At 38.2% G+C, this 27,902-nt stretch overlaps 1 protein-coding gene across 5 annotated transcripts; it reads right to left on the bottom strand.

Annotated features, from left to right (window-relative positions):
* Positions 1-170: 170 nt before the first annotated feature.
* On the bottom strand, positions 171-27,437 carry PHF6 (PHD finger protein 6). 5 transcript variants are annotated; one of them, XM_030449255.1, is made up of 11 exons: positions 26,954-27,347; positions 21,398-21,577; positions 21,108-21,209; positions 17,535-17,668; positions 17,172-17,215; positions 8,240-8,403; positions 7,918-8,061; positions 6,576-6,680; positions 5,647-5,780; positions 4,492-4,621; positions 171-4,199 (listed from the first exon to the last, which is right to left on the bottom strand). In XM_030449255.1, exons 2-10 carry the CDS (start codon positions 21,533-21,535, stop codon positions 4,492-4,494), a joined length of 1,095 nt encoding a protein of 364 aa, XP_030305115.1. In that variant the 5' UTR covers positions 21,536-21,577; positions 26,954-27,347; the 3' UTR covers positions 171-4,199. The 5 variants fall into 5 exon arrangements, with proteins under 5 accessions (XP_030305115.1, XP_030305114.1, XP_030305113.1 ...); XM_030449254.1 differs by having other exon boundaries at positions 8,240-8,406; positions 26,954-27,125; XM_030449253.1 differs by lacking the exon at positions 26,954-27,347 and adding an exon at positions 27,396-27,437 and having other exon boundaries at positions 2,448-4,199; positions 8,240-8,406.
* Between the last annotated feature and the right edge of the window lie 465 nt (positions 27,438-27,902).

Here is a 27,902-nt window from a genome sequence, read left to right as displayed (position 1 = left end):
GGTAAGTGGTACCTATATTCTAACTATACGTTCTCACTTCTCTCCTGAATTTTCATGGGCAGAAAATACTGCATTTTTTTTCACTTATTTTCATGCAGAAAATACTGCATTTATGCATTCAAATGACAGTTTAAAGTTATACTTGCAGAAAAAGAACAGATATGCAAATATGAAATTCATAACTCATTTATTGAATATATATATGCAAGAATACCAATAAAAAGAAAACTAATACTGCAAACTACAACTTTGGAAGTAAAGCCAATATAACAGGAACAAAATATACACAGCATTGTAGATAGGAATGCATTCACCCTCTTCCATACATTCCTTGTCTTTACACCTGATGTAAATGTATGCTAGAGCAAAAGCTGCAAATATTAGTCTAACCTGAGTGCTTTTTGACAAGCAACAGTTCTCCAGGATTCTTAAAGGGTTGAGATGTCACTGCTGACCAAGGAGTGTGCATTCATATGCCTATATTGTAACTGCTCCAACAAGTATATAAATCAAGAGCTGCATTCTGGTTTTTAATCTCCATCACTAATACAGTGGAATCTTTCTGGTGATGTGCAAGAACTACTATTTGCTATACTAGTCATTCTCTTAAGATTAATTTCATCTAATGAGGATTAATTTTCTTGTCAATCTGATTCAGCATATTAATATTTTTGGAATGCACTGATTCTCATCTGCCAGTTAAGTCTGATACTTCCAAGAGATTATCACCACTTCATCTTTCACTCTGGTTTAGCAGGAAGTTACTTTTCATACAGGCAGCAGTAAGAAGAAAGCTCCCTTCCTTTATATGACATTTTAGGGCCAGATTCAGTACAACCACACCACTCTAGATCAGCATAGCTCCTTGTACCTAAAGATCAGACTTTGTGCAGTGTAGGTGTAACTCCTACTGGAGCCTTATCACAGAACCTCTTGTGTAACAACACCTGCTGAATGAGCAGATCTTTCCTCACCTGATCTCTTTCATCCTCACTAGCCACACTGATGCTCATACTGAACCAGCCTTCCACCCTTCCCTAAAATTAGGGATAGCACAGCTGACACTGCCATGGTGTTTGATCACACCTTGAGACTGGCATTACACCTCAAGTTATCTGAACAATATCCTTCTGATGCCTGTCCCTCCTTTCTTGGTATAGCACAATGGCAGATCTGTTAATAGAGATCCAGCATGTTGGGGAGATTTGGTAATACAGAGATACAGTGACTTGGGAAGAACCCTCCCTTCTCAGAGGGTTCCAGGCATCTTAAATAGAACACACAACTCTTGTGAGCAAAAGAAATGCCCAAAAGCCAAAAAATAAACAAACAAAAAATTTTAAAAAATTAAATAATGTGAAACCAGTTTCATTAGACAAATTTGATTAAATTCATGAGTTCTCTGATTGTGAGATGAAAGCAGAAGGTGCCTATTTAGAAAAAAAAAATCTCCATAACAAATAGACTGCATTAATTTAACTACCTAATTTAAACATACCTATTTCACCTATAGAGCACTTTCATTACTTCTAACATTTCTGGGAAGGCAGTAGATGCTCCAGAATAATCTTCAATATATGCTTGCAAAGATAACCTTGCTTTACAAAAAAACCCAAAACAAAACAACAAACCAAAAAAAAAAAAAGACAAACCAAAAAACTTCAGACAGACTGTCTGAAATTCCAAGCTAAAATACACATAAAAAGACAGTAATGGCAATATTTTGTCTTTAAAAAATGATGTAAATGTTGTATACTATCATACATTATCATGCTTTTTAAAACTACAATTAAGGACATGAGATGTACAGTAAATACACTGCTGGGGTACATTTCTTCTAAATATTAACACCACAACAGAATTACTCCCCAGCAGGTGATGCTACTTGGGAACATATAAATACAATTTTTACATTGTAAGGCACTTTTACCCAGCATACATGAGTTGAAGATGATAATGACAAGTTAGAGGCTTGTAATTAAAAAAAAATAATAATTTTTTTTTTTTACTTTGTTTCTGTGAATTATGCATTATGACAGTTTAGTCAGACCATCTCAGCACAAAGAGGTAACAGGTAAACCAGCCACGTTTCTGCTACCAAAAGGTAAAGTGCTGTTTTGGTTCTTCAAGGAATGAAATGGGGTAATTTCATACAGATGAATTATTGGACTGAATAGTATCCTAAGCAGCTGACACACTATGAATTAGAGCTCAGTCTCCAATACAATCAAGATGCTGGTAGATCTACCCCATGCAACCTTAGTTAAAATACAGTAGCTGCAAACAAAGTGCCATCTTTCCACGGGAGGGCCATATCTGAGGCACAAATCTAGAAACACTGAAGCAGGTTATTTTGCATTCTAAAACCATTCTGAGTGGCTGAAAAATGTTCATATTCTAGGAGAAACCAAACACCTTGATAGACAATTTCAATAATGGATCTGTCATTGCAATTCAAGTCACGCTTTTAATTTTGAAAGTTACAAATACAAAATAAAAATGATCAATGGCATCATGTCTAGAGCAGTAACTGAATATTTTCTGTACAAAGCAATATTTCTTTCCAAAACAGCATTATTCTCCAGGAAAGCAAACAGAAGTGATTGAATTCTAACAGGTAAAATGTTAGAAACTCCAATATACATTAATTGAGTCCCTCAAGACATTAAGGGAATGCATAAGAAGACAAATGACACACATTAAATCTTTTAAAAATACAAGTAAAAAATGCTACAGAAACTCATGTTACAAATGAACTGCGTTTGCAATACCCATCACAGAAGAACTGTAGCAGTTTATAGTCAAATCAGTGTATTTTGCTTGTATCCTTCCTTCAAATCCAGAAGTCTTGTTGAGAGTTCAGAGTGAAACAATCAAAACCCTAAACAAGCAACAAGGTGATGCGATAGCAACGGACAAACATGTGGACTAGATTCAGCTTTTTGGTTTTATTTGAGTAAGTCTGAGAATGTGCTTTAACAGACCAATTGAAGAAGCTAGTAGCCATCAGAAATGACAATGTGTTTTGAAAACAGTCAGAGGACTGACCTGTTAGGTTTGGTATAGCCTAGATCTGATTATTCCCTAAAGGAACATCAAACTCTAGCAAGTAGAATTCCATGACATGATTGTTGGCTTGACAGGAGAAGAAAAAATAATCACTAAAACAATAAGGATGATAAGCGAAGTTTCTCATATAGTGGTCATAAGATTAAAAAATAAATACCAATCTAGCAAAAAAAAGGTTGTTTCCTCATTCTTCTTACAGAATATGGGACCTTTATGGGTATTCTGGACAAAACACAAAGTGTTCCACGCACCACAGAACACTTGAGGTATGGACATCAGATATGGTGGCTAAATTCCATAGTGAGTTAAGAGTTGTAACTCTCTGAGGGAAAAGAGATCGGGCTGCAGAGTCCAAACATCTGTATAGTAAGGTTTTAGTCACACTTACTGAAGTGTTCTTTGTAAATCAGGGACACAGAAAGAGGTGGGTGGTTGGGGAAAGAATGAACTACAGCCCTTTGGCATGAGTTCTAAAGCTCACAGCTCAGAACCAACAGCTGCTCAAGTAAATCTCCCGCAAACAATGCCGGGCGGGCGGAACGAGCAATCACAACAGGAACAACCTGAAATGTTCAAGCGTGCCTTGGTGTACACTGAGTCCTTGTCTACTGTGTGCTTTGCAAGCAAAAACAGAGAGCAGCTTTCCCATGTATCGCCTCCATAACTCGTGTATGAAGAAAATGCAAGATTCACAAAGTACCAGCTTGTTGCCACCACAAACTCGTCCATGTTGTTAATTAAACTAGCTAAGACCTTCCCTCGTTGCATGAATCCACTAAACAACTTACACATTCCAAATCTTAAGGTTTTTATTCAGTCCAGAAATATAGATCTTACTTCATTTCAATGTCTGCCTTAACTTTTGACACTGTACATATTACATATCATTTATATAGTGTTTCATTTTTTTCCAGACACTGCAGACTACAAACTACATAATATTGACATGTAAAACTCTGCCACTTACTGAAGGCTCACACACATGAACGTTTCAGGCAGTTCAATGAAATTTCTAACAGAGCTGGGTAGTAAAAAGTTACTACCCTTTTCTGATTTTAGAAAACAATTTAAAAGAATTAGTAGTTATGATGTCTTAGCCATTCCCAGTTCTATAACTCTGTCCCTTGAACCTGTTTAAAAAATGATGAAAACAATAGTAAATTTAAAATCATACAGAAAAGCATTTAGCAGCTCTGATATTACAGCTATATTTAGCAATAAAAACGAGGGCCTCTCTTCTTATACTGTTACAAAGTCAGCTGGATTTAAAAAGCAATAAATCCTCCCCATGTTTCTATAGTATGCCAATAAAAAGTACTTATCTGCATACACTAGATTTAAATATTTCACTGCAATAAACTACATTAACTGTATATTGCCTTTCAGTCTTGGTAACAGATCTGTCAGGAGTAACTTCCATACCTAGTTTCCATTGAGCTGCTGCTGAGGAATGTCATTATGGTCAGTGCCTGTTTTGCCACGGCTTTTACTTTCTCGTTCTTCATCCTCTTCATCTCTTTCATCATTTCCACTATGGTTTTTACAATAGAGTCTAGAACAATTAAGAAAAACAAAAGATAAAAAGAGTGAGGACTTCTCCTGAAAATCTTGACCAAAACAAGACTTTCCTCTCAATTCGTTTTGGGATGTGCTACAAGTCAATTGCTAAGACTTTTATCTCATTTATGGTTTTCAGTCTAGCATCAGGTAAAGTGAGAAGGAAAACAAGGTTGAAGACAAGCCAAGGAACCTCGATCCACTGCAGTTTTCAAGAGCTGCAACTACACTGCTCAGAGAACGCCCTCGTGTGGGCTCAACCAGAACGGCAACGCAACTGCAGCCAAGCCGAAGCCACAGGGTCCAAAAACCAGAAACTAAGTTACTAGATAGATAGATAGATAATAGAGAGATGATAGAGAGAGATGATAGAGAGAGGTGATAGAGAGAGGTGATAGAGAGAGGTGATAGAGAGAGGTGATAGAGAGAGGTGATAGAGAGGTGATAGAGAGGTGATAGAGAGGTGATAGAGAGGTGATAGGTGATAGAGAGATGATAGATGATAGAGAGATGATAGATGATAGAGAGATGATAGAGAGATGATAGAGAGATGATAGAGAGATGATAGAGAGATGATAGAGAGATGATAGAGATGATAGAGAGATAGATAGAGAGATAGATAGAGAGATGATAGAGAGATAGATAGAGAGATAGATAGAGAGATAGATAGAGAGATAGATAGAGAGATAAATAGAGAGATAGATAGAGAGATAGATAGAGAGATAGATAGAGAGATAGATAGAGAGATAGATAGATATGGAGGAATCGTGGCATACACTATCCAGGGCTTCCTCAACATAAATTACAGATTGATCCAGGAGGAAAACACAATACCATTTTCTACTAGTACAGAAATTTTAAGTTAACTGAAATATTTTGCAAAGCCAACAATCACTTAAAAATATCATTTGAAATGAAATAATATTCCCTTTTTAAAATAACATACTTGAGTAGCCAGGTTAAAGTGTCATGACATATCTCCACTTTCACTACAAACTCAAGAATTACACAGGTCCTTACTTATAAATTCCTCGTGACATATTCTCAATGTATTTAGCTTTGTCTTCTACTCCACAGTGGTAATGGTATGTTTTTATGCAGGCTTTGATTTCACACCCAATAGTAGCACCAGGCTGGCTGCAAAGTGTGCATTTCTGTGCAGGAGAAAGAAGAGAATGTTCAGCCTTTCATTTCAGTCCCTTGCCTCTCAGTATTCAGATTAGTGTCCCTCATACTCACAGCTACCCCTCAGGAACACAGTAATGTGTCTGGTAGGTCATCCTTCCAATGAACAGTTAATCAAACATATTGTATAAAAGAAATTATATTATACTAACCAATTAAAATATGAACACTAGAATTGCATTGAAATTGCTACATGATTGCACATCCTATAGCAATTCCAAAATCATTTTATTGCCACTGAAGTCAGTATGTTAATATATGAACAACTTCAATGTATTTTTTTTTTCAATGAATGATATAGTGAAGAATTGGTTGTTTTCTCCCTCCCATCCCTACAAGTTTCCTAGCACTTTAAAAACATCCTTACCTTTATTAACATACAATGTGACATTTTACCAACAGCTCCATCTCTGAGGCCATAATACATTTTCATATTAAAACATCACAACAGTTGAAAACACATCACTGCAAGAGCATATTTTCTAAGTTTATTTGTAGTTTTCAAAGTGTACCTTTAGCTAACTCAGGATCCAAAGCTGTTATTCTCATATAGTTACAGGAAGGCTAATAATAACTATGTACATTGTACACATGCCCAAATACCACTAATTTTTAAGATTATTCCTAATTGGTTACCTATCCCAAAAGTTAAAATACATTCAAATTGTGTTCAGAAACAGATGGAAGAGATTGCTTTACAAAAAGAAGGAGACACAGCTATATATACCTCAATATAATCAGTAACACATTATCTGGATACATACCATTCTTTTTCCTCTCTTGATTTCTTGAAGTACAGTTTTTATATCAAAATCACCAAACTCTGCCCTTGAAGTTGTTGTTAGCTGGACAGTGCCAGAAGAAAACAACTGTAAAACAAGCAAGTTAAAACAATTTTAGGTCACCAACATGATTAGAAGTATTTTTATGTGCAAGAATAACTGACCATTGAACATCCCCTTGTCATCTCAGACAGCAAGTGCCTCACCAACATGCTATGGAAAAAAACCACCAAACCCAGTAATTAGTATGATGAGTACTCACTCTGATATGCACCTGACTGCTTTAATTACATTTGTTGCTTTGGATAAATTTTAAAAGACAAAGGAATACACAATAAATAATGACATGATGAAAACACAAAGTAATAAATGGGCAATATTATCAATTACACTGCTAAATTTAGGAATATCCCATTTCCTTCCCTGTGATGCATATATAAATCAGCTTCACAACACAGTTGATATCAATATACCTAAAAAACTGTGAGGGAATGACAACAAAGCACAAAAGCACCATCCCTACTACCTAATTCTGTACATTCAGTTTAAATTGTCTTTAAACTGATGTTCAGGTACATAAAGTAGCAAAGAAGACCCCAAAACTCAAGGCTGCTGGTACCCACCAGTTCTCTGTTTAGTGAGGCTCAGTAGGAGACATTTAGTGCTCTACAGGTGGCCTGGAAGATTTATTAATTTTAAGGTCCAACTTGAACCACTGAAGTTTGCTACTCAAAGTCCTGCTTCATTCATAGAACAAATGACATGGAAAGATAATCCTAATGTTCCTCATGTTCCTTGAAATCAGCAGATTCTTTTATTGCTGACAGTTCTATAAATGTGATCATCTAAAGGCAATGCCAAGGGTTTTCTAGAACTTCCATGTTCCATTCTACATGAGACACACAGCCTGAATCCACTGGTCAGAAAATTAATGAAGTTCCTGGGTTTTTCCTGGATTTTGTCTGAATGTCTGTCAAGTAAGGGTATTTTATTTTTCAGGTGGATTCTTTTCCTTAAAACTGTTTTCTGTTTTTGTTTTAAAATATTGCCTATGCATTTAGATGCTAAGGGAGCATTTTTAATAAGCTAAAGCATCTCCCTGAGCTAATTCCATTTCTTAGCACGTAGCCAACTTTTATCTGTGTTGCCTGCAGTGAAAATAAATGAATTGCTCATTTTGCAACACTTCAGTGCTTAAAGAGATCATCAGCACACAGACAATACTCATGCATAATTACATGTGAGGGTACTGTATTAAAATCTAAAATAGCAATTCAGACAAAATTCACATAATAGACTTGTTAACAACAGTCCTGTTACTCACCATGCACTTATAGTGTGCTGCAGCCTTTTTGGCATTAAATATATGAAGCTTTCCTCTAGCTTCATTTTCTTCTTCACCTGCATGACAGAATCCACATTTAGGTTTTGTATCACTGGGGCTGCTTCTGTGGGGAGACCTGTCTCTCTGAAAGAAAAACATTTCACTAAAATATACTGCTGGGTTACAAATAAGGTTGTAATTTTCAAAGCCTGTGGCCACCAGCTGGAGGCTCAGACAAATACAAATTTTAATTAAAATTATATTTGCAGAGAAGAAATATGCAATTCTGTCTTCTAAGAAGTTTAGCATATTTACTGCTTACATAGGAACTGCTTTCTATTTCATCTGTGCCATGTGAGGACGTAGATCTAGTGTCTTCTGATTGCCCTTTTAAATTAGTTTTTCTTGGCTTTCCCTTACGACCCCTCCTTTTTCCTTTGGGAGGTGAAGGCTCCAACTCGTGTTCATTGATATTTTCTTCTAAATCTGCTTTAGAAGTTAGAAAAGATCATCAATTCTCAAAAGTTTTATGTAAACCAAACAAAAAAATAATCCCAAACCACAGAAAAGCAGCAGCATTAACTCGTATTTTGGTCGGATATAAAAATAGCAATTTCCCCCCCTTTATTACAAACAAGAAACTGCAGATTCTGAAAACAATATTTACTTCTTTATACATATCACACAGCTTTGCTCCTTTAAAACATATGAAGGTTTAACATTTCTTACAACTTCTACTTCCAGACCCAAAATGTGTCCTTGGATACATACATTCACCTCAACTGCAAGTAAGACTCATATAAACTCCACTAAAACCAGAAAATGTTTTCAGCCATGAAATAAGCTTTTAATTATTTTTTTCAAGAAGCATAACTTGAGTGCAAATTGCCCCTGATATTATGCCAGTGTTTCTTTCCTTATTAATTAATATTGCCTTATTAATTGATACCTTTTGATTTCTGAAAAAAATGCACCCCTTTTGGCTCTACCACTAGCATCAAGTTTTAAGACAGAAGTGTATTTTGCCTCCATGAAACAAACTTAAAATTTCCTTTTTAGTTGCTGTATATTTTTACATCTACAGATAAAGCAGCCACCAGCTGACAGAAAATCATTCACACTGACAATATCCCAGATAAAGTATTTATAGAACACTAAGAATATCAGAACATATTTTTTCATACAGACATACCAGAAGTCTGAGAAGGTGCTTTGAAAATGGCAGCTCAAATGCTGAATGCTACACAGAAATTTAGCTCCATATTCTACCAGACTGGCCTTTTGATTACTCAGGGTTCTAGAGCTAATACAGATCAATTCAGCAAACTTGAGATTGCTTCCAGTATGATCTAATTCAGTTGTATCTGATAATGAACACAGAAACCAGCTCTGTTCAGTCACTAACAACCTTCCTGATCAGCAGCTGCTCACAGGAGCATCTTTTTTTCTTTTAATATGCAACAACCACCCCTGCACAAAATGCAAAGATGTTTCAGCAAACTTGTTTAAAGAAACAGGTGCACACACAACTACAGAACTTTCTTCTCAAAATCCAAATCATGAACATCATTATGAGCCCCCAAATGGAAGAAATCCTAATTAGAAGATTTGGAACATCCACTTTATACATCAATGGACAACTTAATTGTGGTCTTATTATTATTATTCATACTACTGCTATTGTCACCATTATATCACTGTCTCAGTATCCAAACAGGACATTTTGAGACTAATTGCTGCTTTGCCAGAACTGGTATTTCTTCTCTATTATCATGTGAAAATCAAAACAAATCACATTTCCATCTCGGAATTAATACAGACTCAACTACACAAAAGTTTAAAGTCTTGCACACATTCCAAAGCCATCAACTTGGCAGTAGAAGACAACTGAACTACTGTCCTGAGACCTTGCTGACAATGGAATCCTGAGCTCAGTCTATCACATCTGTGCCTGAGATAATGTTCAATCATTAAGAAAGCTACAGCTTCTTGCACATTTATTAATAAAATGACATAAAACTAATCCAAAGGCATCACAACAGGTGAAATGTAATTCCTCCAAAGCTTTAATCTGTTGTATGGTTAAAAAGAGGCAAAAAATTGAGAATTTATTAATAGAGATCTGCAATTTGTTTTGTCTTTAGATGACAGATTATTCAGCCCATAAACAGATATTCACACGTTGCTACTAAAATGCATCAGTCTACCACAACATGCCTATGCTTCAGTATAGATACTGTTGGTTTCTAATTAAATTACAAGAGCACCATTTATCTTACTCTATAAAAAGAAAACAAAAATTAAAATAAAATACATGATGACATGAATTACCTCATGAAGTAGTATTTTCTTCTCAGAATTTACTGCCTGGCATTATTTTTCATTTACCATTAACTTGCTAAATTAAATATTTAATTTAGATATCAGACCTCTCAGACTACATACAGCAAATGTTACAACTTGAAAATCTCTTTAGAGAAAAGACATCTTTTTTATATTGTCCCTCATCATATGAGCTCTCCATCAATGTATTAAAAGAAATCTGAGAATCTTCTCTACTTCTATGGATTTCTGAAATCATAAGTGCTCTTTTTGAAATAGAAGTCTTGCTAAAGTATTGCATTCATGACCCTTTATATAACATCATCAAGTAGTTAAAAATAATCCTTCCAAAATCATTCTAAGGATTTCCCTATTGTGTCTCATGAAACAAAATGTAGTCCACTCACCAATATTCCTTATTTTTCTCAAGGTTTTTACCAATTCTGGAATTCATAATGCTTTCTACCTCTTAGTCCACATGCTTGTTTCCTAAATAACATTAAAGCATATCCTGAAGTATATCTCTGTATATCTCTATATATTTTATATCTCTACAATCATATTTTCTAAACTGGAAGTGAATCATAGTTTCTAAAAACTAAGTACATGTTAAGAAAACCAACTTTTCATAAGAAACATCACAGCCTTTTTACAGATTAAGTTCTTAAGTGCTATTTTCTAGTCTACAACTATTAAACTATCTCAAAAGACCAAGACTGCAGAGGTTTCCTCAAAGTAAAAGCCCTTTTCTGTGCTCAAAACTTGTACTGCCAAAAAAGATGAGAGTTCATTGAGATCTAGATGTTACGTGGCCTCTTGACTAAAATCAAATTCCATGCAGATTTATGGCCCCTTCTGCTGTGACATGGACCTCCAGATTACCACCCTTGAGCTGTGAGGATCTGCTCTACCACATCTATCTGCAAGATTGGTACCTCAAAACATCAAAAGTTTCCCTCATTTTTAACAGCACTATGAACTAGCACAACAGTACAGGAAGAAAACTGCAACCAGCTTTAAAATACACCTGCCTTGGATGATCTGCTTAATATATAATTTGGTTTGTGCCCTATCCCTCCCCTCAAGCCCACTGCCAGCTTACCCTGTTTCCCTGGCATCTGATGGTTGAGTGTTTCCAACTTCTCATGTCAGCTTGAACTAAGGAAAACACAAAAAGTTGTTCAACTCCTCCCTGACCAGTGAACGTTTTATCATGGATATCACCCATATCCTGAATCCCCTGAGATTCCCTAGATATTCTTCAACTGCCCCCCATCCCATATCCCATCACTGTATTGATTTTTAAAATAATCACAATGTTCTCAAATAACTTTATCTAAAGGCTTCAAAGGAAGTATCTTATCAGCTTTCTTCAGAAGTCCCTAAATGCTACATCTGAATAAACCAAACTTAATGTGCAATATGGTCTGAGAAGGAGGGGTGGGGGAAGAATTCAAGAGAAAACATTCAACATTTTCAAAAGCACCTAAGAAAACAATATTGTAAATTCAGATGAGTGGAAAGATGAATGGCAACAAGCCCTGAATTTGCATTTTAGAAATCCATGAGCAGTACAAAGTACCAGAAAAAGAAGACCAGCAAAATGGTGTATTACATAAACTGCTAGCAGGGAGACTCAGCTTCAGAGAGAAATCTAAAAATTCTCCTTTGATCAAAACTAGAAGGAAAAAGGATCAAGATGTTTTGCTGTTTCAAGTAAGGCTTGGCAGAAAAGAGGTTGAGATATCCCTGATCTGTTCTTAAAATCATCAGCTGCATCAGCTTAAATAGGGAAATCACCCTTTTCCAAAAGCTAAGCAAAATAATAAAACAGTTTAGTGATTTAAAGGTTGTGAAAGAACAAATAAAAGGATGTGTACAACACTACTCTCTGTATCCATCTCCTACATTAACTTAAACAATTGCCCAAGTGGGCCAGAAGCAAAGGGGGCTGAGTCTGTATAAGGAAGATAATAAAGAAAAGTGGCTGACAAGATGCATTTGCAAGTAGGACCAGATATGAAAAGAAGCCAAAATGTAGAATGTGGAAGTGGCTCAGACAGGTTAATATGTAAATCTGAAATCACAGGTATGTATTTGAAGCTTTATAGTGCTTATGGGATAAGAGAGAAACTAAAAATTACAGAGAATAAAATCAACCTTAGTAGGTTTTTATAAGATAAAGAAAGAAAAAATTACTTCAGCATGTTAAAGTAAGATGTTCTTAAAATATGTCTGAAACCCAATGACCCATATGTGGCAACATCATTATTTTAAATTTAAAAGAATGTAAAAAAAATGGAAAACCTTATTGATCAATAACAAAAATGTAAATGCATCTCTAAGCATTAATAAAACCCAGAGATTTGAATAAAAAACACTCTAAGCAAATACAGCATCAGGTAAGCCAATCATGAAATAAAAGTAGCTTTTATCAGCAATGATGTGAAATTAACAATCAAAATGCTGAATGCAATTTTTAGTGTTTTGGTTTGGTTTTTTAAATGGAAAAAGATGAAATTACATGAAACATATCTAATCTGGAGTAAGTAAGAGTGGAAAGGAAAAAAAAAATACCCCTTAGATCCCATCACTAATATGTTTTCCAAAAGTACCAGATACCTCAAGGAACTGATAACTTGTCCAAAAGCTATTTTTGACTGAAGAGTATCTATGTTATGAAGTACCTGAAATTATTTCTTTTATTTAGTACATTTAACCCAGGAAATGAAAAAATAGCCCTCCATAAACATACAAGCTAAATGCTTTTTCAAGCAATTGCTGGCAAAGACTGAAGACAGACAACACATCAGCTTATCTGCATAATCAAAAAGCTTATGACAACTGGTATGATAAACCTGGTAAGTATGAGTTAGCTGACCAAGTTTCTATTTGTGTAACATCTTGCCTAGACAGGAAGGAAAATCATCATGTAATCCAGGACAGCTCCTCAGATAGGCCAAACCATTCACCATGTTACTTCTGCATTTTTTCCCTTTTCCATTAGCTGTGTGCTTTTCCATAAGCCAACAGCATTGTGATGCCTCTGCAACATCTCTCATTAGTCTGTAATGTGTAGGAGACTGCTAACTTACTGCCTGGCCTCCCTGGTTTTGTCACAACAGATGGCACAGAGCTGATGCCACACTCAAAGCCTCTTTCTCCAGAAGACAGACAACAAGCCAGCTGAGTTACCAGTGCCTTGGAAGAATTTTTGACCATCCACCAGCAGAACTGAAATGACACTGAAGTGCTGCAGACCTGGACACCTGACTGCATGAATGCCCACACTGCTGAGCAAGCTTCCTCTGAACAGTGGTACAGAAAATGCAACTATGAACAAACACTGATTAAAGAATCCAAAGATACACCCTAACTATAATGCCCAAAAGTTTCAGATGTTTTCCCTGCCAGCCTCTGGCTTACACAGTGCTTTGAACAAGTACTCTGTTGGATACAGATTGAAACATCTCTAAATAGGTCTCACAGATTAATATTATCCTGACTGAACTTACTGAGCAGTTTGAGAAGCACAGATTGTGTTTGATCTTTAGAGTAACATGAAAAGGATGCTGAGACAGGGAATGTCCTTATTTCCATTGTGGAAACATAATTCCCTGAGGCTTTGAGTAGAGCTACAATAGGAATTATGGACACTCTATTATCTGACCCCACAGTTCCCAAGCATCTATTTTAAACATTTAACTGTAAATAGTCACGTGATTGTCTTCATCATTCCTTATTTTACTACTATGTAAACGAAGAATAAAATTACATTCTGATCTTAAGTTTAATATAAACTATTCTCAAGCAGCTCAATTTGTTTCAAATCTAACATGGAGAACAAAGCAGCCCCACCTGCAGGGAATGGAAAGATACCAGATTTTAACTTTTTCAACAATTATTTCCAGCGTGTTGGAATAAATCCCAATAAACAGTTCCAAAACCTTAGTTCAACAATCCTCTATTCTTCATAAAGAATAAATGCAATTGTATCAAACTCAACAGTAATTCAACTAATAGCTATGATTTTTTGAAGGCACTGGAACCAATGCCTGCAACTGGAAACTTAGACCAGAGATTGCAAATTAAACCATTACCTGAAGTCCAGCTCAGATTATTTTGTTAGATTTGTAATTTGCAAGACAAAAATCTAGACCTGAAGCTTTCAGCAACCTGGTTTGCTCCTTTGAGCAGGTGTCTTCAACTCTCTATTGGCCTCACAGACACAGCCCAGTACAAAGTGTGAGAGCACCTCACTCCTCATGTCCTGTTTAAAGTTACTGGGAACACAGCATGGAAGAATCACTCTGAAATATCCAGACACAAAGGAAATAGAGGAGAAATACAATTTCCCCATTCTCTGTCACCTGAAGGCTAGGCCATACAGATAAAGCAGACAAATCCACTAGGCAGCTGAAACAGATAATGAATTTAAGAGCATAATACTTTCCTGCCATGTTTCCTATTTTTATATTCCAAGAAAACAAAAGGCAGTTCAGGAGCTCCTGGCAATTTAAAAGAAAATTAAGTCCCATCAGTCATTAATTCTGTCTTGATGAGCAGAGAGATACTTAGCCTGATGAATTCTTGCACTACTTGAACTTCATGACAGCAATAAATACACTCTAAGAGATCCATTTTATTAGGTTTTAACTAGGTAAATTTTATCCCAACATAGGTCCTTTAACCACATTTCCATGCAGCCTCAAGAATTTTTCTCTGTTATTAAATAGCTAGCAAATGTTATTTTTAAACTAGAACTTCTAACAAAAGGTGCATTAGCCAGATATCACACTTGAACAAGTATTGCCTCAAAAGCATCTGCTTTCTAGGGAAGGGAAGGAAAAATGTCACTATTATCCATCAGTACTGCCTACAGAAACCACACAGGTCTGGACTGCACCAAATCAAAGGCTGCTAAAACTCTTCCAACATCTACTAATAGAAGACATAAAATAAAAATACTTGGACTGCAAGAATGAAATCTGGATAGAGAGAACAAAAGATAAAAACCAGATGTTCTACACTGAGCAAGAAAAAAACACCACCACACACACCAGCAGCCCAGAGCAAGAGCAATATATTTCAGTTAAAAAGAACTGATAATTCCAGTGTCTCTGTCCACCTATACTGAGTGACTTTAACTACTGCTATGTGCTTTAATTAAATGAATTATTCTGTTATGAAAACACTGCTGAGAGCAAAGATTCACAAAAATAAAACAAAAAGTGGGGAAAAAAACCAAAACATGCTATGTTATAATCAAGAATCCCTAGCTAGTCTATTTGCTCTTCTCTGCAAGTCTTTTCCAGTTCACACTTAACCATTTTTTCACATTTAAGTTCCTTGCTGATAATGACATGTTCCTCACAAATAACCCAACAAAATAAATATTCATCTCACTATCCAACATATTCAAGTTACCATTTCCCTGAGCAAACTTCAGCATTGAAATATTATGAAACAAACCCTCCAAAGTCCCATCTTAAACTCTGAAAACATATAAACATATCCTGTATATTTATCTTCTAAAAGTAATCAGTTTTCAATGTAGCAAAGTATCACTGCTATACAACTGGAGATAATGGTTTCTGAAAATCCTTAAAGAAAAGCACAAAATGAGATCCTGCAAGAAATTCCAGTCACAAAGAGTCATCCATTGGCTTTGGGCTCCATGCAGAATTGGAGGCAGCTTTCAACAGATGTCAAACACTGAGCCATTTTTGAGTAAGTATAAAAGTCTATGTTTAAATATCAGCTGAAGAGATTAATCTCTCTCTGGACTAAAATGTCTTTCATATTCTGTTTCTGCTAGCAAGTAAAACAAACCCCAAAACGAAGAAGTAAAGTGCCAAACTACAAGATAATGTGGACCTGTATCTTTTGAGAATTAATAGCACAAGTATATTGCTTTTCATGTTTAAAGCTGGTAATAACACAATCAGAGTGTTTTATACAAAGCATGTGACAATAATTATGTAAATAGACTAAAAAAAAAAATTATCAGTTTTCATTTGAGATTTTCTACTGCCTCCAATCTCTTTCTGAACACTGAAGTAACATCCAAACCTTACCATTAATAGATATATTACTCATGGGATAAGAAGTTGTATATTATCTCAAAAACAGATTTGGCAGAAAGAGACTGAAGTAATTTATGAAATTTGATCTTCAGTATGTATTCCTCTCTAGCTAAATCTCAGTACACTTCAGTTGAAATTAATGCATAGAGTAAACTAACTGTTTGCTTACCCAATTCAGATAAGGTTGAAAAAACAGGAAAAATGCCTACATCATTACACAACAGCACAACTACCTTGGAATTTTAACAGACCACATGGTTTATCTCTGCTTGTGGCATTATCACCCTTCATGGGTTTCACTACTCTCCTGTGCAAAGATTCACAGCTTTCATGATTGTATCCATACAGCTTTTTTTATCAGAATGACTCAGAAATCTATCTCTAAGTGATCTGATCACAAAACTTTTCATTTACTGTTGGGTCCTTCTTATTTGAAGAGTTAAACTCTGTTTAATCATTTAAAATATAGTGAATATTTAGGAACAGCAGTAATAGCAAAAATAAGCTGTGACCTGACAAAATATTAATTTTGACAGTTAATATTGTGAATATTTAACTACAACTATAAGCCAGCTTCTCCCATAAGGGAATGCATTACTTCTACCCAAACTTTGTTTTGACAGAACATCAAATATTTCAAACATCCTAAAATTTATGTTTTGGGTTTTTCTCTACATCTCCCAATAATTTTTAAAGAAAATACAGAAATCAGATGGGCTTTCAAACTCATTGTTTCTCAAAAAATGTAGGTCTAATTTTTACTGACAACATTTATATTCTCCAGAAAAATGAAATTTAACCAAGTATCTTTCTACAATGGGAAAAATTTATATTGAATAATTTTACCTTCAGAGTTATGCGTAGTTTTCTTGTGTTTTCGACATAAAATCCTATAAACAAAGTAGTTGAAAACTGTCAAGTCAGTCATGATTCACAGATTATTTACTCATCTTTTAAACTTAAATGCCAGTACATTTTTCTCCCACTCACTGATACATAAAATGAAGTGAAAATACTCTTTTCTAGCACATCACTATTTTAGATGCCACAATCATAATTAGATTTCTTTTTTTTTTTGCAACAGTTTTGTTTAGATTTCAAAGTGGGGGTTTTTTTGTTTGCTTTCTTGTTGTTGCTTAAACAAAAAACCACACCAAAGAACGTGAAATATAAACACAAAAATAAACATAGCAAGTAAGTAATAGTTACATGTATATGCCTTGTGAGGGTTTCTCTCTTATCTGAGCTTTATCATGCAAAGCACAGTAGTAGTGATATGTCTTGTGACACGTTTTCACATCACAGCCAATGGTTGCTCCAGGACAATGGCATAAAGAGCACATCTGGAAAGAAAAAGAAAGCACAATTCATGTTACTGGGGTTTTAGTATTTCCGAGTTTAAAAATAACACAGTAACCATTCGTGGTGACAGAAGTTACCCACTCAACATTACTCTTCCTGTTCTCGTATTTTTTCACCATTTGTTTTAAAATCAAGGGGGAATTTGTTGGAATTAGACAACTGTACATAAACCATCATACAGCAATTATCAATTCAGTAAGAAAGTAAATAATTCACTTTTGCAGACGTGTTTGATGAAAGTGACACAGCTATTCAGCTAGATATCCCACGCCCAAGGATGGTCTGGTTGTATCAACTGTTTCAGAGAAGCTAAAACCATAAATTATACCTATTTAATTCTGACTTGCATTACAAAGGTACAAAAAAAAAAAAAAAAAAAAAGGCACTCATTCAACAATGAAACTTGCAGTCAGAGATACCAATGACCTGCACACTTACCCTACTCTCCAAAATACTGAGTTTACTGACATACTTATTGAACACAGTGATTTTGTTTCAATTAGATTAAATTTTGCTGTTTATACATAAATTGCAGGAAACTAAAATGGGAGCCTGATGCTTTATTCTTCTTTCCCAATGATTAATTCTTCTCATATCAGACTCATCATTGCTTATGATAAACCTTTTCTTCTAAATTGTTCATTGTTCTTATACTGAGTTAGGAAAAGGAATAATTACAGTATCACAATATTTTCAATATTTTTCTCTGTATTATTTCACTGGCAGAGTGCAAAGAAAAAAAAAAAAATCAGAATTTCCCATCCAAATGCCCTCCAACCAGAGCTTTTTGTTTGTATCCTGCATGTTGCCCATGCTTCCAAGAAGTTCCAAATGATTGAGAATTCCTACCTGTGCAACGTAGGACACTCCCTACACACATCTTTGTAGAATACACTTTCTGTCCACCACACAAGCTTAGTCAAGTCATTCTTGTTAGTCTCAAATATGCCAGATAAATATATCAACAAAGTTATGTGTAACCATCCTGCTTTTATATTTTAACAAAGTGAACTGAACAGGAAAAATGTCAAAGTCTTGGATCATCTCCATTCACTCCTCTGCAATCTTCAAAACTGGATAGTTATAAACCATTCCCTAGTTCTTATCTAATTTATATGGGTATTTTAAATCAAAAATATATTAACACATTATGGTTTATTACATATTAGTGGCTGATCAAAGCTCTTTATAAAAGCCCAGTTGGAAAGTATATCCATCCAGTCAATTTTAGTCAGTACTTCAGTGTTTCAAAAGCCAGAGATGACTAAAAGAAAATTCTTTTTATGGAGACCATGATTTATCTGTATGAACAAAACAGACAACAGGAACTTTTATATTGATTTACTGATCTGTTTTCTGACAGAAAAAGATATTTATTCCATTGGCACTACAAGTCCAATGTCCTGCTGTCAATTAGTCACTGTCAACAGATTAATTAATTCCCAAGCTATACCAGGTACATGAAAAGTCTGACAAGTTGCAAAACAGGTAAGCTCTTTAAAAGAAAATCCTCCAATGCACAGCTAACAGAAATAATAATCACATCAGTGTCTGTACTCCCAAATGTTTATACTTCACCAGGTTTTATGGCTGGCTTGCTAAGGTTTGAACCTACAAACTTTTCTCAGGCAGAACCATCAGAATAATGTTCTGTAATGAACAGGCCTTAGGTTTCAGTGGGTACCTGCTCAGCAGCAGAACCTCCTGAAGGAAGGCAAATGTGTAAAATCTGCCTGCAGATAAATTAATCCAAGCTATCAATACAATTACTTAACCCCAAGCACCATGCTGAGATATTTTTGCTCAGTGCTCTCACATAAAAGAACAGAAAGCAGACATCAGAGGGGGTGTCTGGGCTCTAAACTTCCTATCCAAGTCAACAGAGAAGGATTCCTCCAGAGAGTAATTCAGAGCTGCAGTTTTATGACAGATACTGACAGAGATAAAGCACCAAAATTAAGATCTTAAATTATCTTGTAAATTCCCTCCAAACAGGAAACCTCTCAGCACTGTCAATCTACCAGGTTAACCACATCCAGCTTTTCTGCAAAAAGCTGAACTAAGTGCCTGATCCACTGCAGCCAGCAAGCTCAAACACATCCAACTGTTGCATCAGTGAGGGAACACAAAGAAGCAAAAAGACAGAAACCACAGTGACAGACAGAGAAATAATCAACAAAAATATTTAAGAGACACAAGAATCAGAAAGTTCCTTTGTGATTTGTAGTTCCATTTACTACCATCTTCTTTGGAAATCCCTTATACCAACATGAATGACTTGTGTATGGTCATTTCTTTTGTGTCAATTGAGCAAATAAAGTTCCTTGTATTGGAAAAGATTCAGGTGAAACACTGGATGAAGTAATGGACTATTAATTATTACTTAATTTTAGTTCTACAATACTACTTCAGACTACTCTTAGTTGTCCAAGAACTGGTAAATATGTTAGAGTGCTTTAAATAACTGAGCTGAATATTTTTCATGTGATGGGTGAATTAATAATTTGTTTAAAAATAATTGGAAAAAGTCTCAGTTGTTTCCCAAATGGAAAATTTTAGAAACAGAAATAATGAATTAGCTGTTTGGGAATTAAAAATAAAAATCATCACTGCTCCATTTTCAGCAATTTAGTAGATTGGTAACCACTATTGTACCCACATACCTCATTTGATGCCTATATTCACAAAATAATCTATTAAACCAATACAAAAGGAAGCAATAAAAGTAACCTTACTAGTTAAAAACAAATTTGGCAGCAAAACCAAATACCAATAAAAGCACAATAATACCTTTGCCAGGTCCTAGGGGGTTAATTCTGAAACTTAACAGAAAATATTAAATAGAAAGTACTGGATCAGATATATAAATTCAGCAAATGCTACTGTATATATGAAACCCATCAAAAGGAAATCCAGGCATATTTTGTGAAAGTTTTCAGACTTCTTTGGAAAAATCTGCATTTCCAAAATACCACCTACATCAGCCAATGAGAAAAAAGTGACTATAAAAATTTTAATTCTGAATATTTTAATATTTCCACAACTACAATATAATTCTTACAAGAACGTGTTAAAATGTGAACTGAACTTGACTGAAATAAACAAACTACTTTTTATCCTTTCCCAAAGACTACACAAGGGTTGGTTAACAGACATTAAAGTTCCATTTCGTCTAAGTATAATAATATCTGCTGAGGGATGGGGGTTTTTTTTGGGTTGTTGGTTTTTTTTTCCTAAATTTGAGCCTAATTTTACTTCAACATCTTCCTCTCTAAGTTGTCCATTACCTTAGAGCTCACACAAAAGTAGCACTTTAAAAAACAAACCCCAGAACTATATATATAGTAGAGTGAATAACTTCATGATAAACTGCAGAGATGGTAAGAAAATATCAGCTTCAAGAGCCAAAAATAAACTTACCAGTTTAGTGCCTCTCTTTATTTCTTTCTGAATATCTTCAATAGAGAATCCACCAAGACTCTCATTGTCAGTGTGTGAAGATACCAGTGCAGAAGAGAACAGCTAAAATTATAAAAACAAAACTTATTTTTTAAGTTTTTAGACCACAAGTTATGAAGCCCACAAAATTTTCAAATTAAAGTGATTAATCATTTGTACCAATGCCACAGTTGGTTGATTTTTTTTTCATTTGTTTGTAGTCTTTAACCACCTCACTACATTCCTTTCCCTTTTTCCTGTGGGTTACTTACCATACATTTGTGATGTGCTGCCACCTTCTGGTTTTCTGACATCAATAACTGTCCACATTCATTATCTTTATTAGATCTACAAAACCCACACTTCCTTTGTCTTGAAGAGACTTTTTTCTGTCCAACTGAGGTTGTCATGATTTTAAATGACCTTAGAAAGCCACTTCAATCCTCTCAATGCTACAGAAAAAAAGGTGAAATCAGCATGTTAACATCAACAAAAGGCAATTTAACTTAATTTTATAAATACTGTTTGCTTGAATCTGAGGGGTCCCTTTTTGCCCTTTTTCTTTACACTACTACAATGTATCCAAAAAAACATCCACCCACCAGAGGCACTATTTTTGCCGATTTTTCATTACATTGTATCAGCAAGCAGTACCAGTTCTTCAGCAAAAAAGTTTCAACCTTAAAATAAAACTTTGACTACTAAGAGAAAACTTCCGGGGAGAGAAGAAATAAATCGAAAATACAAGTAGAGCAATTGCTGGAGGAAAAAAGTTACTGCAGGTCCTTCACCCCGTTCTTATGGTTATTTATTGCAGCAAAAGATTCTGTAGAAAATGTGCTACCTGTGCTTACAATAAACTCATGCTACTGAACTTCTTCAGAAGCAAAGAAAACCCCAAGAGTCCAGCAGAGCATCTAGAACAGGTCTTGAGAGTAAAAGCTCCCAGAGTGGTACAGCCAATGAGTAACTACCCTTAGCTAAGGGTAGAGATAAGATGATAAAACGTTACCATTTTAGGTGTTTCAGATGGGCTGTGACAGTCAAACAGCTTTAGGAACAAAATTTTAGAAAGCTCTATGACTCATGTGCTGCAATGGAAACCTTCTCGAGACACACAGCTAATTTAGCAGCACCACCCCAGTTTTCAGTAAGCACCCCAGAGCTGCTATTATTGTCTAAGAGAAGAAACTTTAATTTAAACTCAACACAAATCACCAACTTTTTGCGTGTTGCCAGCAACACGTTTTAAAATCTAACAGTGAGGTCCCAGGCTCCTAATGAGACAGAGATAGAAAGATTAAAAGTACAAATGCCTGACAAGTGCATGCATTGGCCAGTAGTAAGGAGTTTGTGTTCACTCATTTTGACCTCTCAAGAAAGAAAAATATCATAGAATCATAGAATTGGAAGGGTTGGAAGAGACCTCAGAGATCATCAAGTCCAACCCTTGATCCACTCCCCCCATGGTTCCCAGCCCATGGCACTGAGTGCCACATCCAGGCTCTTCTTAAATATCTCCAGGGATGGAGAATCCACTACTTCCCTGGGCAGCCCATTCCAATGTCTGATCACCCTCTCGGTAAAGAAATTCTTTCTAATCTCCAACCTAAACCTCCTCCAGCACAACTTGAGACCGTGTCCTCTTGTCTTGCTGAGAGTTGCCTGGGAAAAGAGACCAACCCCCCCCTGGCTCCAACCTCCTTTCAGGGAGTTGTAGAGAGGGAGTTGTAGAGAGAATCCCCCTCTCCAAACAAGACTTGGTTACAGCTTTTTACTTCAGAGATCCAAGCCTGTCAGAATTGGTCCCACGGGCCATAAAAGCATCCTCCTCAGCCTTTTGTCTACATCAGACTCATCTAAATAAGAAAAGCCACCATATAGTTCGGTATTTCTGTCAGAAAAAAAAATAATAAAACGGGGCAGCAGAGTTGCAGTACATCTGGGCTGAGCTACAATGGCGATGGGCAGAGAACCCGGGGCTGGCTGGGGCCATTTGCATAGGCAAACCCGCCTGCTCCTCACTGCTGTCAGCCCCTCAGAATGCTGAGATCACTCACTACTTCTGGAGCCCAAAGTCGAGGAATCTCATTACGTTTCTGTCGGCATCTACCGCTGCTAAAAGATGAGCCTTTTAGATTCTCCCTCTCCTGCCTCGACAGATTTCCCCCCGAGTTAGCTGTCTGCTTGGCAATGCTGCCCACAGAACTCCTGCATCCCGAGGATGTCCTGGCTCTGCTGCCTCTGCTTTCCCAAGAGCTTCCTTTGCTTCCCTTTGGAACTGGGAAGCAGTTTACAAGCCGGTGACGCAGGCTCCGAAGAAGAATGCATAGATTTCAGATCTTGCTGATTTGCACAAAAAAAATGTGCCAATCTGGATAAAGTAGTCACACCCTTTTGCAGTGGCAATGGGGAGTTCTTAAGTGTTAAACACAAAAGAATTACTATACTCTATTCTTCCGAGGGAAGAAAAACAAAACAAGAGCATTCTGTAATCCCTTCTGAGGAGAAAGAAGGAATGGTTTCTGAAGGAGAGAGACACAGGTTTTCAGATGCTGCATTTGACAATTTTTTTTTCAACTTAAAATAAGATTTAGGCAAATAATATTTTAGGAAAAAATAATATTCAGGAAAAAGACCTACAAAAGAGAAGTAGGAAACAATACCACGAAGATTTCTTGTTCTCTAGTCACTCAACATAAATCACAGGGTGATGGGTTAGGAATATACAAACAAAATAATTTAAAATGCAAGAAGTTCTGCTCTGGTATAAATAATTTGATAGACACACACAACCTTCCGGGTCTACCCATTTCATTTTATATTCATATTATATTACTGCTATACTGACAGCAATGATAGTAGTTCTTAAAAGGAAGCTCAGGGATTTCCTTGAACACACACACACAGGTTCTACTGACTTACAGAAAGAAGAATTACAGCTATTGAAACAGTCACCCTTCAATTTAAGAAGCAAACTCCTCTTTTAGAAAATGCAAATAATTTACTAAATGTGTAGAAATTCATTAAGTGGTTTGCATCATCTTTAATAAATAAGAACAATCAAGAAACAAGATTATAAGGAGTCTTCTTTATGTGTCCCAGTGCACTGACAGACACAGGAAAAGAGCAACACAGCAATACTAGAACCTGACACAACCCAACTTGCTGAAGTATTTTTGCACTGCATTTTTTTTTTTAAAGGCTCACAGTGAAAGTAAAAATGCCAATATTTACTTCATGATGCTTGGATATTGGTGTTATAACAACAGCAACAAAAAATATTAGTAAATACTACATTTTGGAATACTTACTCAATTATTAATAATTTAAGACTTGAAAAATGATTCAAAACACAAACAGACCAAAAAGCATCAGGCTATGCCAGAAAGGAAAATCACATTCTTTTCATTATCAGATTAAATTACTCTGAAAGCATTTTGTAAGGAGATCTAAAAGTTTCCTTTCCAACCCTGTTCTCTGTATCACTAAGCATTAACACTACTTACACTTTTCTAAAAACTGCAGAAAAAAACCCCACGAGCATGAGAAATATTTCAGAAGCATTTCATCTGTAGAGCTCTCCCTAAATTATTTTGTGTTCTCATAAACATGAGAAAACAGAACCCTAGGAGCACTTCTATTTGTGCCAAAATGCACTTCTTATCCTGTCCATTTAAAAACACCCATTTCCTAAAAAAAGATGAACCAAGCCACGCAGCTGTACCACAAACCCAGAATTATAAACGTAAACACTCAGAATTGTGTTTTCACCTCTTGAGTTAAATCACCCAAAAGCCACTAATCCAGTTTGCCAAGTATCAAGCTACACTTCATTGGAGCAACAATAAAATGCGACCTAAAACCAGCTCAATATTTCTGTTTAACATGTTTAAAAATGAGTGAGACTTATAAAATAGCATTTAAACAAACTGGTGCCAGAATCCTGCTTCTCAGCTTTGCCTTTTAGGCTGGCTCACAGGAAAGGATGCTGTAGAATCACTAGGAGATTATGCACTATTTCTACCAAAATACAACACATGTACTACAAGACAGATTATATGTGTATAACATATATATATTATATTTTTCATGGGGTTAGTCTAAACCAACCAACCATCCATCTACCCTAAAATCACAAAAGAAGAAACTTGGTCACTTTACTAAAAAATTTTGGTTCATTTGCATTCCAGTTTCTTAATGACCATGAAGGTATTTGACATGGTGCCTCTGCTAACAGTGCCACCTTTATTTTATCTTCAGAGCAGCACCTATGACAAACTCAGCTGCCTGGCACACAGCTTTCCTGGTGCCCAGATGACAGATTCTGAATGTACCAGACCAGTGCAAGTTCAATGACTCTGAGGCAAAGGATGCTCTGGGTGCACAAGACATTGTTCAGCACTAAAGAACAGAAAATCAGCTGGATTCTGGTTTCTATTTACTGCCTGAAATGTTTCAAGAGCTTCTGCCTGTTTACAGGTGTGAAGACCCCACTGGTATTTGCACCACAGTGACCTATATGCTACACTTACTCGTGTAAAGTTTGTTTTTCCTATGTGAGCTGCATGAATGTAAAATTCTTCTTATTAAAATGAGGTTTTATATTTTTCCTTGGAGAAAACCTCAGAGATCCAAGGAAAACCTACAAGAGAAATCTACAGGATTTGTGAAATCTCACTGAGCAGTGGTTTAGGCTCCCAGGAAAAGCTACTGAAAAGAACTGTGCTGATTTTTTTGAGACACTCAGGAGAGATCCCGGGTTCTCTGTTGAGAAAAAAACTTCCCAAGTGCTTTCTGGTTTGTAGGGTCAAACACCCATCACTGGGGGAATTATTCTGGAGAAGGAAAGGGGTGAAACTAGGGAGAAGGGAAGTACCCCGGAGGTGTCTGTAGCTGAGAACTCTTAAGTCACGAGTCCCATGGAAATCTTTATCTGAGAACTACGCTATAAAGGCACAACAAAAAGTGGGACAAGAACTTATCCGTGCCGCTGTTTTTAAATAAAAATAAATTAAAAAAAAAAAAGTAACGAGAGGGGCAGCGAAGGAGAGGGGGAGAACAGAGGGAGGCCCAACCCTGGAAAGCCTAAACAATAAGGTAACTAAAAATTACACGAAAAGAGCCTGCGGTGAGGGAGATCTGGCAGAGAGCGCAGAGCGATCTTCAGGAAAGTTTCCACACTCCCACGGGGAGGGGAAGATGGACCCGATAGCGGCACCGCGGCCGCCGCCTCCCCGGGGGGACGGATGGGGCAGAGCACGGGACCCCCGTGGGGCAGGCAGGGAGGGAGGGAGGGAAGGAGGCAGCGAGGCCCGCGATGTCCCCGCAGGGCCCATCCGCAACCACCGGCGGGGCCTGACCCCTCCCCGACAGCGGAGCTACCGGGGGGGCTCGGCGGGACGCGGGGCTCCGGGGAGGCCGATCCCTCACCCTTCCCGCCCCCCCCTCCCGTTCCTCACCAAATTTTGGGGAAAACGGGACTGGGAGACAAGGGGGGGCGGATCCTCCAGGGAAGGAGGGCGCGGGCCCAGGCGGGCGGAGCGAGCGGTTGCCGCCGGTTCGGGGGGGGAAAGGGGGGCGGGTAACGGCACCGGGGGCACCCCCCGAAGCGGCGGCACCGGTTGCCGGGACATTGCCGGGGCGGGCGGTTCGCTGAGGCCCAAGGACCGGCGTCGGGAGGGCAGGGCAGGGCGGGGTGGGCGGGCTCGGGGGCCGCCGGTTGGCGGGCCGGGGGGCGCCGTGCTCGCCCCGGGTGCGCGGCAAAGAGGCGTCTGGCGGGCAGCGAGGCGCTGGGCACTGGGTCGGTCGTTCGTTCGGTCACTCACCCGTGCGGCGGGTGGGGCGCCGGGGAGAGGCGCGGCTCAGGACACACCCCCGCCCCCGTCACCGCCGGTCGCTCACGGCCGCTCGCTCGCCGGGACCGTCCCTTTCATTCGGGGCAGGGGACGCTGCGCCGCCGCCGCCGCCGCCGCCGAGCGCAAGCACGCACGCACGCACGAGCGGACGCACGCACGCACGGCACGCACGGCGCGCTCGGGCCCGCGGCGGCGCGACGCTGCGGGGCGGCGCCCGATTGGCGCGCGAGGCGGCGCGGCGGGAGCACGCGGGGCCCTCGAGACTTTCTGCGCAGGCGCCACGCCGCGAGACCCGCGGGGCTTCCCCCCCCCCCGCTTCCTCCTCCCCCGCGCTTCCCCGCGAGGCCTCGGAGGCGACAGAGCCGCAGACACGGAAGGGAGCGGGGCCGCTCTGCGCATGCGCGCTGCTCACCCGCAGCCGTTGGTGGCGGCGCTGCGCTGTCTGACCGGGGCCGCGCAGGCGCAGTCACCCCCGCCCCCGCCAGGAGCGCGCGGAGAGGCTCCCGCGCCTGCGCAGAGGGAGCCCCCGGGCGGGCGGGAACGCTGCGGCAGCGCGCGGGGGTGGCGAGTGCGCAGGCGCGCGGGTGAGGCGGGCGGAGCGGAGGCTGCGGGAGCGGTACCAGAGCACCGGTACCACAGCACCGGTACCACAGCACCGGTACCACGGCACCGGTACCACGGCACCGGCACCGGGTGGGGCAGCACTGGGAAGAACCTGCCCTACCCTGCCACGCCTTGTCACGCCCTGCCCCGCCCCGCCGTCTCGCTGAGGGGAGAGCTGACAGCCGCGTGCCGGTACCTCAGGGGTGTCTGCTAAGAAAGATGGAGACTCCCTTTTCGTACAAGGATTGACGTGGAAAAAGACGAGAGGGAGTGGGTGCTGTGACTCCTGGGGAGGTTCTGATGAGACACCAGGAGA

This window comes from Calypte anna, chromosome 4 (assembly GCF_003957555.1).
Source record: "Calypte anna isolate BGI_N300 chromosome 4, bCalAnn1_v1.p, whole genome shotgun sequence".
NCBI classification, from domain to species: domain Eukaryota; kingdom Metazoa; phylum Chordata; class Aves; order Apodiformes; family Trochilidae; genus Calypte; species Calypte anna.
This window is presented reverse-complemented; position numbering and strand designations above follow the sequence as displayed.

Excerpts from the sequence above, each read along its gene's own strand:
- PHF6 (XM_030449253.1), bottom strand. The coding sequence starts at position 21,535 with ATGACAACCTCAGTTGGACAGAAAAAAGTCTCTTCAAGACAAAGGAAG. Across the intron at positions 8,407-17,171 it reads AACTACGCATAACTCTGAAG|CAGATTTAGAAGAAAATATC; the intron begins GTAAAATTATTC and ends TAACTTCTAAAG. Across the intron at positions 5,781-6,575 it reads TCAAGAGAGGAAAAAGAATG|AAATGCACACTTTGCAGCCA; the intron begins GTATGTATCCAG and ends TCTCCTGCACAG.